This window comes from Ammospiza nelsoni, chromosome Z, assembly GCF_027579445.1.
Source record: "Ammospiza nelsoni isolate bAmmNel1 chromosome Z, bAmmNel1.pri, whole genome shotgun sequence".
NCBI classification, from domain to species: Eukaryota; Metazoa; Chordata; class Aves; order Passeriformes; family Passerellidae; genus Ammospiza; species Ammospiza nelsoni.
Genome location: NC_080669.1, coordinates 5273397 through 5291071, shown reverse-complemented (window position 1 = coordinate 5291071; position 17675 = coordinate 5273397). Strand labels below are relative to the sequence as shown.

At 41.8% G+C, this 17675-nt stretch overlaps 1 protein-coding gene across 1 annotated transcript; it reads left to right on the top strand.

Moving 5' to 3' along the window:
- The first annotated feature begins 163 nt into the window (after window positions 1–163).
- Window positions 164–14341, top strand: FKTN (fukutin). Its single transcript, XM_059492231.1, has 9 exons — window positions 164–319; window positions 1640–1699; window positions 3545–3748; window positions 5265–5542; window positions 6280–6412; window positions 8056–8185; window positions 9266–9399; window positions 9621–9748; window positions 12789–14341. Exons 1-9 carry the CDS (start codon window positions 215–217, stop codon window positions 13000–13002), a joined length of 1386 nt encoding a protein of 461 aa, XP_059348214.1. The 5' UTR covers window positions 164–214; the 3' UTR covers window positions 13003–14341.
- Window positions 14342–17675: the final 3334 nt, after the last annotated feature.

The window sequence follows — 17675 nt, the reverse complement described above, 5'->3', positions numbered from 1 at the left end:
TCGTTTTACCTCCGCCTCATTTGGGGGGGATTTGGGGCGGTTTTGGGGGTTCGGGGTGGGTGAGGGACCCCCGTGAGGGGGGGGGGGGGGGGTTACGACAGCGAAGGGGGGTGTTTTACGACGGCGGGCTGCGCTTTGCGGCGTCGCTTTCCGGCCTGAAGCCGCATCGCGGTGAGGGCGGCCGGGCAGCGGCTCCCGGGGCGCCGCAGGGCTGATGCAGAAAATCAACAGAAACGTGGTGCTGGCGCTCCTCTCGCTGACCAGCCTGGTTTTCCTGCTCTTCCAGCTGTGCTACTACAAGTTCTACCTGTCGCAGAAGGTGAAAGGAGGCAGGGCGCTGCCCGGGTTTCCCTGCGCGGCGCTGTGTGGGCGGCAGTCCCGCCCCCGCCGGGGTTCCCTGGAGCGGCTCCGGGGGCGGGAGGGGAGCCCAGGCCGGTGTCCGGTGCCGGGGGTACAGTCGGGGTTGGGTTCCCAGCCTGGTTTCCGAGTCACTGTGTCAGCCAGGGCCTTTCGATTTCTCCCGCAGGGAATGATGCCCCCGCCAGCTTCCAGCCACCGCGGCTTTCCACCTTCAGCTCTCGTTTATCTGTCACTTTTATTGCCTCCCAGGTCGCAGCGAGCTCTGTCTGAGGGCTCTGCCGGAGGGAGGCAGCATCTGCTGGGTGCAGGTTTTCCAATGGGTTTTCTATGGCGGAGAGAAATCCCAACATTTTTTTTGCAGTCGCCGTAGGGTTTTGTGACTCAGTGCTCCTAAAGTGCTGGGTGTCTCAGTTTAAATCCTGGTTTTATACGTGGAATGCTGTTTGTACCTCTTTTTGTACCTGACCTGGAACGTCCAGGCCAGTGGTTTTCTGCGACAGCAATGGAAGTCAATGTTACTGTAAATTAAATCCTCTGGTGGTTCTTAGTTTACAGTTGCAACTCCGATTCGACAAAGGAATTCCCTTTATTTTGACAGAAGAATCGTGCAGGTTTCAAAGCACCCTGACTCATTTTTTTGGCTTTTCTTTCCTTATTAAGTGCAGGCAGTGTCCGTGCCAGCTGCTGCTGCAACTTTCAACTTCTTTCCCACCGTTTCTGGTTTTTAAACAATGACTGAGAAATTCTCCATGCTTTGGAAAAGCCAAAAAGCTGAGCCATGAGCTGCCTTGACTCTCTCACATGAAAATGCTGTCCCTAAAATTGAATTGTCTAGGATTACACCTGGAAAGACTGAGGCACAGTGCCACTGTCCCTGCCCCTGTGGTATTTGCCTGACAGGGTTTGTCATCCTCCTGTTTTACATTTGCTGGCACATTGGCTTGGAAACCCGAGGCCTCACCACTCAGTGCTTGCATGTTTGGAGGTCCCTGAGGCTTGGGTTGTCCTTCTAAATATATTTAAAATATATTTAAGCCACAGCAGTTGTTTATGATTTCACATTCAGCACTGTATCTGGGTGACCAGAGGCATAACTCCATTATCCATGAAGTGGATAAATGCCTCTGGATGTCATGTTAGGAAAACAAGGATTCAACTGAAACTTTGGGGGTTTTATCTTCTTTCTCCCTTCCCTTCATTTTGTTTTGTTTTGGGTTTTTTTTTTTTGGTTTTTTTTTTTTTTTTTTTTTTTGTTTTTTTTGGTTTTTTTTTTTGATAGAATGGAGCAGCTTTTTCCAAAGGCAGAGGAAGCCAGTCAGGCCAAGACAGCACAAGATGGGTATGTACAGTGTCACTGGTTCATGCAGCTCTTCCACAAGTCTCAGAACTCGCTTGGAACTGCAAATCCAGGGTCTGTCCAGCTCTCACTCTTCTCACTCGTCACTGGGCGCTTTCTGCTTTGAAGGAGGAAGGGATACACTTTGTAACTTTGCTCAGTAAATACAGTATCAAAACAGCACTGTAAAGTAAAACTGAGAAACAGTTACAGCTGCACAGCCTTTGCCAGTGCTGTGCTTCCATTTGTTGTTAATGTTTCAGGAAGAAACACTTTTTCTTTCTGAGACAGAAGTGTTGATCCAGGGTTTTGTGTCCTTTCAGGCTGGGTGTCGAACAGATTGGCTGCTTTGCCATGCAGCTTCTTTGCTGCCCTGAGAAGCCCCTGGGTCACACAACCCTGCTTTGCCCACTCCAGATGTTTAACCTGCTGGTCACTGTTCTGTTACCTGCTTGTGCTGGGTTGTAAAGCTCTTCCCAAGCAGGAAAATGTAAATTTCAGCATTCCAGCCCTCATGACCAGTGCTGGGAGTGCTCTTTGGTGCTTGAAATGGGATATTTGTTGTGCCTTGCAAGACTGAATGCAACCAAAAGCGCCCACCCTGGGGAATCAGAAGGTCCCCTGTCATATTTGTAGTTGGGGTTTGTTTGGAAACAGTTTTGCAGAAGACTTTTTGTTAACTGATCTCCTAGCGGAAAAGCAGCACAGATGGCTAAGGAGAGGGATGTGCTGGGAGCTGGCTGCCTTTTGGTTTGGATGCAACATGATAACGTTGCTAATTAGCAGAATGGCCATTTAAAGGCCTGGTTTCTGCTGAGCAAGAGGGAAGGTGCTCTGGCTAGGAGCTGTCCCTGGAGAAAATCCAGACCAACTGCTCTGTGCACTGCTTGCTCGTGCCAGGAGTGCCTTGCTATTCTTGGAGGTGACACCTCTTGGGCTGCCCACCAGGTGTGAGGTGTCATAGAGCTCTCGTAAAGGTTTAACTTGCTCTTCTGAGATCATCAGTGAGAAAGGATGGGCCATGATCCTGCCACCTGCTGCACTTCAGCCTTTCCTTAGAGTCCCTGCAGTGGTGTGTCCAAAATACTAAATTTGAACTCGTTTCTCTTGGTGACTTAAGATCAAGGCCATGTTTTTCTACCATTATTTGTGGGGTTTATAACTTATTTACATTTCAGCTGAAAGCATCTGTTTTCCTGGAGTAGTGATGGATTGGGAAGGTGGATACTTTTGCACAGATTTTTTTTCCTGTTCATCCTTCTGGTGTGCCAGTTTTAGTCACAGAAGTAATACGAGCACATCACTCAGCTTTCAGCTTTGTGTAGCTGAAATCACTGTGGGGGTGGCCTTGCTTGTGCCTGTACCACACAGGTAATGCTGCTGCCAAAACTCTGTTGTTGGCTCACATCCTGTGCTCATGTTTTCACATCTCCCTGGAGCCAGAGCTTTAAAATCATTAAATGAAAATGTTACAGATGAATACATTTAAGTGGCAGGGTGACTGTGGCTGCTCTAAGTGGTTTCTGTGTGCCACTGACATTTAAATGTGCTTGATTACTGTTCTCCACTGACTCAGGTTAATAACCCCTTGCATTAGGCACAGAACATTCTTGCTGCAGCTTTTTTACTCCTTATGCAACCTTGAGTGCCCTGGGAAGACCAGAATCCAAATTCTGTGTGGCATTTGCATCTCTTCTTCTCACTCAGCCTCACAACTGTTTGTGGAAGTGAAGTGTACACTCAGAGGATGTATTAGGGGGTTAAGATTTCTGTCTTGCAGTGGGTTGGGGTGTCTTTCTGTCAAAGAGTTTTAATGCAAAGATGGTCTTTCTGTCCTCTGTCAAACAGCACGTGGTTAGGAAGTTCCTGGGATTAATATCCAGTCACAATATTCCAGTGTATTTGATCGATCCTTTGATTCTGGGACTGGTTAATAAAGACATTGAGCAGATCAGAAGCTCTCCCGATGGCCCCAGTCCAGAATGCAAATACTTCTGTGCTCCAAGAGACTTCACCACCTTTGCACTACTAGACAAAACATGGAAACATGATGTAAGTGCATGTTTTCTGTTCACAATTGTGTATTTTAATGCATTCTTTGATGTTGTCACTTAATACCTGAATGTTTGTATCTGAATTCATGTGGTGGTGATATTGTAGGCAGAGGAAACTTTGTTTGAAAGTAAAAGTTGCCCATTTACTAGCCTGGATACGTTAGGAGTAATTTATAGCTGAAACTTTTTAGAAGCTGTCCGCAATATTAAGAAAAACACTGGTAGCCAGAGTCTATGCCAAAAGGAAAGAAAGAGGGTCTGTTAGAAAGGAAGAAGGAGAACCTGGAGCCTGTAATGTAGGTGCATCTGTTATAAATCTGGAGTTTGGGAACCCATAAATAAGAAAATGCAGTTATTGATGTGACAATTACCATAGTCTGCTAATTTACATTTCTTTTAGCACATCTTTGTAATGAATACCATTTCACTTCATGTATTGCTGATACTTAATGGTGTCTCTGCTTCTCTGTAATGTTAGGACACTTTTAATGGCTGTGTTAAAAATAGAGGTGTAGCATGTGAGGAAGGACAGATTTAAATCCAATATTATTTCATCAATTAAGTGTAACCAGGAAATATTTATTAGATTAATTTCCACAGACTAAAAATACCTGTGACAAACAGCTTTTTTCTTCTTTTTTTCCTTTTTAAAATTTCATTTCTTTAAATTGTAAAATTTTATTTTATTAGAAAGAGCAGAAGGCACTGAAATGATCAGTGACTATTTTACTGAAGAACTTGAGTGAAGAAGGGTGTCACTCTGGGCCTGATCAGGCAGCTGTTTTACCCACAGGTGTGAAGGAATTCCAGAAGCTAAGAGTAAAGTTGTATGGCAGCACACTGAGATAAATCCATTTTCCCCTTCCTTTGTGTCTCAGTGATAATTTCTGTATCATTCAGGGGAGAAGCTGATATGCTCATACAGAACATTTCAAGTGGGGAAATTGAAGGGCTCTTCAGGTGCTGATTGGTTTGTTGTTGTTTTTTTTTTTTTGTTTGTTTTTTTGTTTTTTTTTTTTTTTTTTAAATCAGCCAGAATTTAATTCCCTTTGTTTGTAGAAATATGAAATCCTGTTACTTGAGGCCAGTGGTCAGTGTTTGGTGAGATTTTTATTTGCCCCACAAAACAAGGTTTTGGGCTAATCATTTTTGTGTTATTATTCAAGGACTTAGGAACACCAAATTTTGCAGAAGAACAGTTTTAGAGAATAGTTTCAGAGTGCAGGGTAGGGTGCTATGGCAAGGAACAAACCTAATCCAAACATGGCTTACAACATTAATTTGCTTTTTCATTTTGTAGTTTGAGAGACAAAATTTAAGACAAGGAAAAAAGTTGGTAGGAATTGCTTGTGACTGCTGGTCTTCAAGCTCTTAGAGATTTTTGATTCATTTGTGCTTAAGCCTGATTAAAAAATGAAATGAGGAATGGTGTGAGTTAGTAATAAGCATTCAGCTTCCAGTTTTGGTTTCTCTAATCTTTAGCCTGCTCTGCCTCCTGTGTTCCTCATTTTCAGGTGGGCCTGTTTAGAGCTGCTGAGAAGATGGGGTTCCAGTGGCTGAAGATTATAAACAAGGACCCCCGCTTGGATGGGATGGATGACCTGTCTGGGATGGAAATCCCCTTGCACTACATATTCAAACTGGCATCCCATGCCATTCACCTGGTGGTCTTCTATGAGAGGAGTGGCAATTTCCTCTGGCACGGACCCCTGAGGCTCAAGCAGCACATGGACAGAAAGTTTGTGCCTTTCCGGAAACTCCACTTCGGCCGCTACCCTGGAGCCTATGAAAAGTGAGCTCACCATAGGGGAAGGAGAAAGCCACCATGGCACTCCCAAAATTCCTTCCTTTGTGTGTAAAACTACTTCCTTTCCTATAGTCAGGTCCCAAGATTCAGCTGAGAGTCAGACCCCCAAAGTGTAGGCTTTGAGAACATAGTTTCTGAGAAAACGAGAAAAATACTGAGGCATTTCACACATCAAAGTAAATCTCTTTAACTTTTTCCATTAATTTGACCCCCTTCCTTCATCCTTTTAAAGCATGGAATCTATATGAGTTATGTGCCTAAATGTTCAAAGGAAACCGTGTAAGCTGTTAAATAATCTCTCTTCCATCATTATGAAGGCTGAATAGTTTTTAGTTTTTAAAAGGAAGTAGCTCCAGAGTAAAATTTGATTCTGAAGTCCATCCTGTAACACTTAGACAACCAAACAGCCTGAATTTTGATGCCCTGAACAACATCTCTGAACAAATTCAAGTCATAAGTCAGTAAAGGAATCTGTGATCTGACAAACCAGCTTGGGGTTTGGAGGTGTAGGAATTCTTTTTAAACAAAGTTTTGAAATGTATGGGGAATTTGCTGAACCTCTTGTTGCTTTTTTTCATTTAAAATTGGCTTGGCCTGTATTTGGACAGAGTGATCATTCACAGTAGTGTGCATTAAGATTATAACCTGAGTTAAAGGATAAAGTGCCATGTGATTTGTAATGAAATTAAATAGAGTAATATATTATCTCTCTTTCCATGCAGGCCAGAACTTCTGCTTGTTTCCATTGATGACTTAAAAGTTCAAATTCCAAAAAATCCGTCCAGTTTTCTAGAGGAGATGTCCCACTCTAGATTTCTTGAATGTAGGTACAGAGAAGCTCGGGCTTTCTTTCAGGTTAGTGGTAACTGGGTGGTGTCTCTGAGGAGAAATGTGTGTTTTCACTGATTGACCCAAACCTAAGAACAGTTCACTCGTTTTGTTTTTTTTTTACTTAAACGGGACTGTTCACATGCACAAAGCTAAATACAAAACTTGATTCTCATTCCACAGAGTGGAATATGGTGATGAAATCAAAACTTTACCTGAAGATCATGGCCTTTTTTTGGTTTTTAACTTGTAAGCACATTTTTTTCCCAAGAGGGAACCAACATATCCATAGTTCTTACACACCCTTACTGTTAAATGGATCTTATGTAAATAAAAATAAGTGGTTTTATTAGAGACACAAATAAAACTTGTGTCTTCATGGCTGAAAACTTTCCTTATAACAGTCCTTGAAGTTTTGAGAAATGTTTAATTTTAGATTTTTTTGAACCATGTCCTGCAGTTCCATGTTCCTCATTTGGCTTACCTGAAATGGTCACATTCCAAAGTGACTGACTTAATTGCTTTTCTGACTGTGTAAGCTAATGTTTTCAGAGCATTGTTTTTAGGATTTTGCTACTTGATTTAGCAGATAGAAATGTTTCTGCTGTAGTGTGGGGGGCATTTTGTCCTAACTTGGAAAGGACATGAGTTATAAAGTGATCAAAATTTCACAGTTAAGAGTACAGAGTCAGAGTCAGACCACTGCATCTGAGCCATCTCTGAGTTCATGCAAGGGGGAAAAGGGCACTGGAGGCTCCAGTCTTCAGTCATTCAGGTGTTGGGGAAAGGGAGGAGCACTCCTGTTCACTCTAGCAGGCTGTAGATCCTAGTTTGGGTAGCAGGAGGGTCACAAGGGCATCCATGTGTTGTCCCTTCACATGTGGAAGACAGAAAAATATTACCCACTTCAGCCTCCAGGCAGAAACCACCACAGGCAGAGACAATGTGCCCCTAAATGTTTATTGAACTTTGCTGGAGCTTTAACACTGAGACAAGCAGCTGGCACCTGTTTGGAAAAGTTAATTTTGGCTGCTTGGTGCCCAAGAGCTCTTACAGAAATCCATCACAAAGCTGAGTGGTTGTTCCTTTGTTAGAATTGGTAATGTTTTCCCAGCCTCCCGTGTTGGTGTTGGCTTTGCATGGATGGCAGACCTTGCCACAGTTCTTTCAGGAAGATTTTTGTGTTTACACCGTTTCTCCTTGCCAGCTCTCCTTAAAACTCAACACCCAATTCTGACACTTGGTGGCGCCAAATAAATTAATCATAGAGTTCTGGAGGTTGGAAAAGCCTGGATGTGCTGGCAGAGACTGATTCTGTCCCTGTGCTCTCCTTGGACTCCAGGAATTGACTTCAGCATGTGCAGAACAAGGGCTCACCCGTGCTGCTGCCAGCTGCTGAGAATCAGAGTCTAATACATATTTTCTTATTGTAGTCTACTGTGAATTTTCATTCTTGTGGTTAGGAAAAAAAAGGAAGGTTGATGATTCAGTGATTTAATTTCCACTCTGTAATTCCAGTGCATGTTCTGAACATGGACTGTGTATGTAAAAAAGATATTGGCCCAGGTATTAGTTAAGTAAATTTTTAATGCTATTTTTCCCTAGGATGCCGAAAAAATGAAGGGACAGGTTTGCTCTCTGACAGTAACTTGCTTACTCTTGCCTTCCAGCTGTATCCTGATGATTCCTCTCTTGATGCAGTGGAATTCAGGAAAAAGGCAAAATCCTTGCTTCATCTGGCTGCCCTGACACTGAATAACTTGGGAGTGAAGTTCTGGCTGAGCAGCGGAACATGTCTTGGTAAAAACTTGTGTTGTGTTGCATTTTTAAACTCACCTGAAACTTTAAACACTTCATCCTCCACTTCTTGTGATGTCAGCAGAGGCCAAAAGTACTGGGTTGGAAGGTAATAACTGTATTGCAATAGGACTTTTTTTCTCCTGAAAAAAGCTTTTTCTTTAGAAACCTGAGCAGCAGAGCTTCTGGGCAGATTTCCAATGAAGCATTTAGTGTTGTTAGCAATTACCTGTCTTGTGTTCATCCCTGCTAGGAAGTAATCAACAGGTCCCTAATTTGTGTGACTTGGAATTCACTGAAGTGCCAGTTGGAAAACAGAGTGATGAGCACATTGTTCTGCTGTCCAAGTACACTCTAAGCCTGTTTTTCTTCCTATGCAATTAGATGCTTGTCACTGACTTCTAAAATGCAGTTTACACTAATTTATTTTCTTTCAAAACAAACTTTTAATAAAATTGCAGTCCATTGGAGTAGGTAATGCAAGGTTTCAGTTCTGCTGAAGGTACAAGTGTCTTATCACTGGTGGGGACTCTTTGTGAAGACTCATGTGTTCACATTTGCCTTGTATTTATTTAATAGTAGGGAATATAATTTTCTGAATGAACAGTTACTAAAAGATGGCTTAATGAAACAGACAAAAGAATGTCCCACTTTGTGTCTTTCTGCTTTGCAGTGGTGATTGAAAGATGATTAACATCTTGGATGCAGTGTAAAACAATAGTTGCAAATCAGAAGCACAGCTGTGGCCCTGTAGCTGTTAACTGCTGATTAGATTTGGTCCCACATAAAGAACTTTTTTATTTTTTTATGCATTTAAATTAGGAAACTGGAGATACATTATCTTTGTTTTTTCTCAAATTCTTGGCTTTCTGAAGGGAGAGAGATGGCTATAAGTGCAGTAATACTTGTTTCCTTTGATGTGGTTCATCCCATACTAAAAAAAGGCAGAAGTCTTGTTTATGGCCTCAAAAGTCAAAGACTTTTGCCTGGTGATCTTAGGACAGTTCAGCTTTGTTTCTATTAAATTCACGTTCCTGAATTAACTAATTTGGGATTTTTCTGCTTTATTTTCTTTCCCCTCAGGCTGGTTTAGGCAGTGCAATGTCATTCCTCACAGCAAAGATGTGGATTTGGGAATCTTTATAAGGGACTACAAAGCAGATATCATTCCAGCCTTTCAGAAAGCAGGCTTGCCACTGAAGCACAAATTTGGCAAGGTACATAGAAAATGAACATTTTACTTCATGTATGTGTTTCTGTAGATTTGTAACTTTGACTTCAGTTGCAGAAGTGTTTGATATTAAAAATAATGCAGAGTTGAATAGTCAGTTAGAATAGAAATATATCTGTATATCTAATGAAAATGAATTTGTTTTCTGCTGGCATAAGTTGCTTTGTATTTCTATGTGTATATACAGTGTGTATTTTTGTATTCCAGGTGGAAGACAGCTTGGAACTCTCTTTTCAGGGAGAAGATGATGTGAAACTTGACATTTTTTTCTTCTATGAAGAGGATGACCACGTATGGAATGGAGGAACTCAGGCCAAATCGGGCAAGAAATTTAAGTAAGAACTGGATTTGTACCACTAGCAGAAAAGAAATTGAACAAGATAGTGTTTACTGATGGCATTTTGTGTGCTGTTGCCTGGCAAAGCCTGTGCTCTTTGTGGAAATGTAGATGTCAGAGGGGAATCAGTGGAGATTCTGCACTCTGAGACCAGTGAAGCAGAGAGAGAACAGTCCTGTGCCTTGCTAGAGAGTAAATGTCAGATCTCTTGTGAAATCAAAAGCAAGGCTGGCATGTCATATATCAAGCAGATCTTATCTGACTGTGACAGGCCCCCAGTTACATAAGCGCCCTAGATGAGAAAAAAATCTCTAAAACAGTGTTCATTGCACAAGCTAATTTTGTAGTAGAACATTAATCCTTAGGCATCTGTCTTGATGAGGAAGTATTATGGCAAAAAGCCTCAACTCTCTTTGCTCAGAAAAACCCACAATTTGGGATTTTGAGGTAGCAGTTTGGAATACTGGGTTGTGACAGCAACACAGACAATTCCTGCAGGCCTTACTGTTCATGTTCTCAAAATGGAATTTTGAATAGGATCCCGTGTTTCTTGTTTCACACCTTTCAGTATTAAATCAGCAATGATTTAATAATTTAATTTAATAACTTAATCCCAATCAGTTTAGCAAACTGAATATGGGTTTTGATAATTAGATTTATTTCTTTCAAGCACATTCCTTCACTCAGAAGGAGATTGCTGCAGACTAGTTGAAAACCTTGTAGACTTCTATAGGATTTCATTATCTTTCATATTTTGCCTGAAATATATTTGTTTGTATTTAGCTAATGGGAATTTAGTGAGCACTGTCTTCCAGTTGGAGATAATGTCCAAATTCTTGTCTTAGTTATCTTTGTTCTGAAGTGATAAATAAAGACTGGGAAAGATATTTTGATAACCAGCTTCAAAAGGCACATTTAGAAATAGACAAAAGAAAGAGCTCTGCTATCCAGCATATTTTCTGTGGGAATATTCTGTGGAATATGCCCACAGAAAATGTGCTGTATAGCAAAGTATTTTTTTTTTTTAGAATATAGCAGCAGTTCCAGTTTTCATGTGTGGTGCATTCTGAAGAGCAAGCTGACCAATAAATTCCTTTCCTCCTTTGTGCTCTTGTTGCATCTAAATTGCAGTAGCTGTTTCCATGCCAATGGAGTTGACACTGCTCCTTCAAAATTCCATCAAACCTTGGATACCTGAGAGATGTTTTTCCCCTGTTTTTTTGATAATGACTGGTCCAAGACATGAGAATAGGGGATCACTGTGACCCTGTGCTGCACTCCAGGTTTTGTATCCCTGGGTATTACAGCTCTTTTGGAACTCTACCTTCCACAAAACTCTTTCTTGTAGCCTCACAGTTATTTTTGGTGGTAGCTTATTAAAAGTTCCAAACATAGCTTTCTTGTTCAGTAATAACTTTGCTTAGGGAAGCCAAGCCTCTAATTCTGAGCTGGTGTTTCTTAGTTTAGTACACACATAAAAGGACCAGGAAAACTGCTTGTTTAAAGGCCCTGAGCCATGAATTGTAGCTGTTCAGAATCCTTAGCCAAGTAATTCCAGACATGTATTATTCCAAATGCACACTCAAAAAGAGAAAAGAGGCCCAGCTTTTGTTACTGTGAGATGTGAGAGCACTTGGCATGCTTAATCTGACTATGTACAACACCAGAATGACACTCAGTTTTGCTTAATCTCCAGCCCTGTCAGAATTTTGGTGGAAGGCAAAAGTGAGGAGGTCAGTCAGAAGAGAAGTGATTGTTTGCTCATGCTGAATCCTAAATCTACTCTCACAGTTTTGAAGGAATTATAGTGTCAGAAGATATGCTGATTGCTACTGGGTCATCACAGAGAAGGGTGGAAGTTCTTTTCTAAGATTAAAACTAAAAGGTAGAAGGTATTTTCTTCAGAAAGCTAAATATTTGCACAGGCATACTTTCTATACATCTAAATTAGAGGGTGGAGAGCTAGAGCGTTTCTCATTGAGTCCCTAAAATATTTCTCACAATCATTTTTAGCCTCTGTTTCCTTGGAGAGCTGGTTTCTAACCCTCACAGTCTGGCTGTGTGGTTTGCTTTTCCATGTGCACAAACATTTCCTCAGCATTCCTGACACAAACATGTGCATCCTCCTGATACTGTCTTGGCGTTGCAGCAATTGAGGCTTCTTCTTTGTTTGCAAATTGAATATTGGACAGTAGCAATCTCCAGCAGGGAATGGGTATCTACAAAAAATGAGTCTGGGAATCAAATTCACACTGTTTGCTTTAGTCCTTAAAGTGAGCTAATTCTGTAGGTTTTTAACAAAGAGGACTTTGTGTAAGAGTTTAGTTTAATTAGATTTATATCCAGAAAATGCTTGATCACTTTGGTCTTTCCTTCCACTTAAGGCATGAAGCACAATTGCTTTATTTTCTCATATTGTTTGCTGAGAGCTTAGAAATTAAATTACCTTCATGCTTGCAAGAAGATGGAGGGGGCAGTTCTAGTTCATCACACAAATGTACAAACCTTCTTTAAAAGGACAAAGTGCTTATGGTTTCATTTTAACCTGTGAAAAGAAATTTTAGGATTACTTTTTTTTTAAAATTCTTTTTGTGTTGAAGTCTTCAGAACTTCAGAAGTGGGAACGATCCTCTGCAGGAATAGTGGGTAGACTTTGGTATTGTTTGACACCTCGAGCTGATAGGATGTTGTTCTGGAAATTTGCCTGTAAACTGCCACTGCTGTAAGCATGCAGTGCTTTCTAAAAGGAGTAACTATTAAATCCCATTTGTAACAGGCAAAGCAGAGGCAGGGACAAACCTATAGGTGGCAGAATTATGTGAGCACAAGCAACAAAACAATTAGGAAGGCTCCTTCCTAAGCACATGAAGCAAATGTTCACCAGTTACTGTTGATAACACTCTTGTGCAGTGTGTAAGAGAAAAAATAGCATAAATGTAAAACAGCCACTTGCTGCAGTTGCTTGCTTTCTCCTTGAACTTATTTAGAGGTGCGTTCTAGCCCTTTGCCAGTGACCATACCCTTTTGTTCTGGCACAGGTATCTCTTTCCCAAGTTTACTCTGTGCTGGACTGAGTTTGTGGAGCTCAAGGTCCACGTGCCCTGCGAAACCCTGCAGTACGTGGAGGCCAACTACGGCCCGGAGTGGAAGGTGCCTGTGAAGAGCTGGGACTGGAAGAGCTCACCCTTCAACGTGCAGGACAACGGGATCTGGCCTATTGATGAGTGGGACAATGTCATCCAAATCTACTGAGCCCTGTCTGCTGACAGAGCCTGTCCCCAGCACTGTCAGTGTGTGATTTCCCAGTGTCCAAAGGCATCGACATCCATTTCCTTTGTAATGCCCCACAAGTTTCCTGAGGAGGCATTTTCCTCCCTTTGCTTAACAGGTGTTTTCTTCACCTTCATCGTGCTTTTTCCACCTGGTTAAAGGAGAAGATGAGGGAAGGGAAACTGAAAGAAAAGCTGCACAAAGGGAGTAGAGAGGACTGCAGTGGACTTATGGGCAGTTGACTGTTTAAATGTGAACAGTGGCCATGTGGCTTTGACTTCCCTGGGATCTTCAAAACCTTCAGACTGTTCAGTTCTCAAGCTTGAGAGAAGGTTAGGATGGGAAAATCTCAGAGAAGTTCCTCTTTTTTCAAAGGAAATGTGTGACTGTTTAACTTCAAAACGCCAGAGTTACTAGTATTTCAAATGTGCTTGATTTGAGACTGGTACATCCCTACCATGAGCAAGGGGTTGCTCTTGAGAGTGGAATGTTTCTGTGGCACAGAACCTATGTGACCACCTGCTTTACATCCAGGAGGTATCTGGTAATGGTGTAACACTAAGTGAATGGAAGGAGAAACTATTGACACTGGACATTTTTCAATTTGTCCTTCTTAAAGAATGTGAAGGTGCATGCTGCTGGGATGGCTTCCCCATGAAAAGAAATAAAATTCTTGTTTTAGTGTCCCAGTCTGTGTGTTCTCCCTGTAAAATGTTTTACCATTTTTTAGCAAATTACAGCTATCCCTGCTTTCCTGCAAGTAGATAGAAATGGGGGGTTATTCACAGTTTTCTGTTCCACAGAACAGAGGCTTCTCTTTAAAGGAAAGGAGAAATGTGTACAAATACCAACTGTTCCATCAAATTTGCAGCAGCAATCCTGGCAGTCCTCTCAGTTTCAGTTTCTCCTGTCACTGAAACATTGGAGTAAATTGTTAAGCTTCTGGCAAGAACTTGTCAGGCTGGCTCTTCAATTGGATGGTAACTTTGTTCTGCCTGGTTAAGAAGAGAGAGATGTAAAATCCTGCTAACACCATTCACTTGCTTAAGTAACCATGACATAATAAGGGATAACTTCTCAGGTAGAATTTTTTTGTACCTTTTCCTTAAAATGGAAAAGAAAAGTAAAAAAATTAATGTCCTTGTGGTTTTCATGTTCATAACTCTGTTGTCCTGAACTTACTTGGTGTAATAACATGCAGTAAGTCTGTGAGTTTCTCAGATGTGATAAATGTTTAAGAGTGAAAGAAAAGATGCTCTCAGAAAATTATAATCTGTCAAATTTTTGACTTTGTAGATGAAAAGACTAATGAAAAAAAAAATCCATGTCCCTGAAAGGGAGGATGTCTTGAGTAGTTGATTATACCTGTGAGGTATTCTTCAGGTTAAAATGTTTTCTTTTCAGAAGACACAAGTGTATATTTAACACTGATTAAAAGGAGAGTCTAATTTGCAACTTGAGATGCTGTTTCATCCTTTGTTTTGTCATCTTGGGCAGCATTTAACACACTTCATTGCATTTACCATGACATAATGCATGGAGGAAAATCCTGAAATGTTTCTTACTCTGCTTATTGACTGCCTGTCTTTGAGCATTTATTTTTTAATAAAGATATTTAGATACAGCAAAGATGCTCTGAATAAGGCAGAAGCCCACATGTAGGAGAAAGGATCCTTCAGTTGCACAGAGAGATTGCACATTGCACATCTCCTGTCACTCTCTTGCAGTGCTCTGGCAGAGATTTCCTGCTTGGATGCAGTCTGGGTGCCCAGGAGTGGTGTGAACCTCATGGAACTGCTGCTCTTTGAGGGCACATCATGAGGCTGAAGCGTTGGCATTCCCACAGAAACAGCCTGATTGAGGTGTCCTTCCTCTTGGGTTCTCCTGAATTGCCTCATCTGAAATGGATTCTGAATTCTGTGTTACCTTCTTAACTTACTAACTGCCTTCATTTTGGAAGTGCTCTGGAGAGGATGGTAATTCCTAAATTCTCCTAATGGTCTTAAGAAACCACATGTGAAGTCCCTTGGCTTCCCTGTAGCAAACAAGGTTTTTCATGTTATTTATGTGCAGCTGATAAAGACAGAAAAATGATCAAAACACCAGAATAAAATCAAGGAAAGACTGAAGAACTAGCATTGCCTGAAGAGACGGGACCATGAAAGGCCATTTTCAAAAGCCATAAAGGACAGTTACAGAAAAAGGAAGGGATGTGTGTGCTCCTTTCTGTGGGTGGTAGGAAATAGAAGTAAATGGGAGGAATGCAAATTGATCCACCTGCACAGAAGTTGGAGTATTTAACATGTGGAAATGTGTAAAATCTGTGACTTTGGGGGTCTCTGAGAACACATCAGCTAAATGTCAGCCAAAGCTGAGCTGACTGTAGTTAAGGACTGACTGTACTTAATCCTGTCTTCCTGCTGGAGGGAGTTCCTCTTTCTCATGATTCTGTAGTATTCCACAACTTCCTGCTTTTAAAAGGTGGAAATTGGAATCATCATTTGTATATGAGTTTAAGGAAGGATCTATTTCTGGAATCTGACACTGGACCTCACACTAGGAGTGATGCTCTCATGGGAAATGAGAGGAAACTGTAGCATTTTGAATACTTGAAAAAAAAAGTGATTGTTTGCACCGAAAGGGTAGATGCAGTTCTTCCAAAAAGAGTGTGTCTGATCCAAGCTGAGGCTGCAGAACAATCATGGGGTGGACAATGCTTGGCTGCACAGAGGCTCTGAGGGAGATGCTGATGCTTTCCACCTGTCCACGAGCCATATTCTGACAGAAGGGCCCATGTCTGTCCTACCATGCTGCTCTTTTAACCTCAGACACAGAAAATGGGCAAAACTGTGCTGATGCAGGCAGGAGAGGATCCTGGAAGTATGATTGTCTTTCTCTGCTATCCAGATGAAAAAGTAGTAGCTGATCTTGTTACACCCTTGCTTTTGAAGCAGAGCCTGGGAGATGGTGGTTGCTGGTGTTAAACAACTTGCATCCTTTGCTGCTTTAGAATTCTCTAGAAGTCTGAAATCTGTCAGCTCTAGAAAATTGTGGAAAAAAAGCAGAGAAAACCAGTCTCTGCTTTGCAGTGCCCACTGTAATTGTGTGTTTTGCACAGATGAATGAGATGTGTAGCAACACAGACACCACCTTCCTCCCAAGGTGACTGCTTGTCACAGCACAGTGGCTCCCAGGGATGTGTTTCTGTCCTTTATTCCTCCCCAGCAGAATTCCCTGAGCTCACACAGCAGTTCAGGAAGCTCAGGGGCAGCTGCCTCGCTGCTCAGGCTCGTTTCCTTCCTCTTTGTGTGTTTCTGTCACTCTGTGAATTGCAGAGCAGAGCAAGGGAACTTGAGAAATTACGTGGAAGAACATCAAAGTCTGCCTGGCACTTGTGTTCACTGATCATCATCAGCTGTTTTGGTAAAGTGGCACAAGCAGATGATCTACACCAGCTGATAATATTTGCTTAATAGCATTGTGTTTCCTCAGCTCAGCCATTTCTGCTCCTTCCACTTCAAGCCCAGGATAAGCCAAGTGGCTCTCTTTGACATAAAGCAAATAATTACAGCGCCTTTCACCCATCCACTTCCTGTCAGAAAAGTCAAAACTCTTGAGTAAAGCAGCTTCCACAAGGAGCTACTGTTGAACTGTGTGGCCTCCCTCCTTGAGCTGACACCAGCCCTTCTTTATCACTGCCATTGTCCAGAGCAGTCTCAGGAGCTGGTTGGAGCAGCAGGAGCATTTTCTTTATCTAAAAAAATCTGTGTATTCGCTCTCTGGGCTCCTGTAATCATCTCACATTGTCAGCATTCAGGCTTGGTCGCCTGTTGGTAACAACCTTTCTCAGCTGCACTGGAAGAGGGATTTCTGAACAAACATGGAAAGGGAGAGAAGATTAAATAGGGAACAGCCGGTAAAGACAGGAGCCAGGCCAGGCTGTTTGGTTTGTATTTTTATCCCTTTTTTTTTTTGTGATTTGTTTTAATTAATTACTTTATTTTAGGAAGCCAAGATACATTGTGTCATGTAGAAAGAGGTCCCTCCGTGATGGACCAGACATCTGGTGAAAAATTTTCTTTATTGTCATGGCTTCAGCTGGGACAGAGTTAATGTTCTCAGTAACTAGTGTGTTGCTGTGATTTTAGACTTGGTATGAGAACAAATTTTGATAACACGCCTGTGTTTTAGCTGTTGCTATGTAATTTATACTGTAAATCAAGGATGTTTCGGTTTCTCATGCTGTACCAGTAGGCAGGTGCATAAAAAGCCATTGAGGCAGGTGAGCTGAACAATCCAAAGGTGTCAGAGAATATAATGCTCTGGGTTCAGAGAATATTTCAGAGAATGTCATAAACTGGGGGGAGTTGGCTGGGAGGGCTGATCACTGCTGGCGGGTGGGATGGGCATCAGTTTATGGGTGGTAAGCAAACTGTGCTGTGCACCACTGACTTTTGATGTTTGCTCTCTCTCATTATTATTGTTACTATTATTATTGTTATCAGCATTGTTAGTATTTCACTTTGTTTTCAGTCACTGAACTGTTCTTATCTCAACCCATGAGTTTTACAGGTTTTTTTCCCCCGATCTCCTCCCCATCCCTCTATGGGGGTGACAGGTCAGCAGATCATACCCCTGTACCCCCCCAGTTAAAT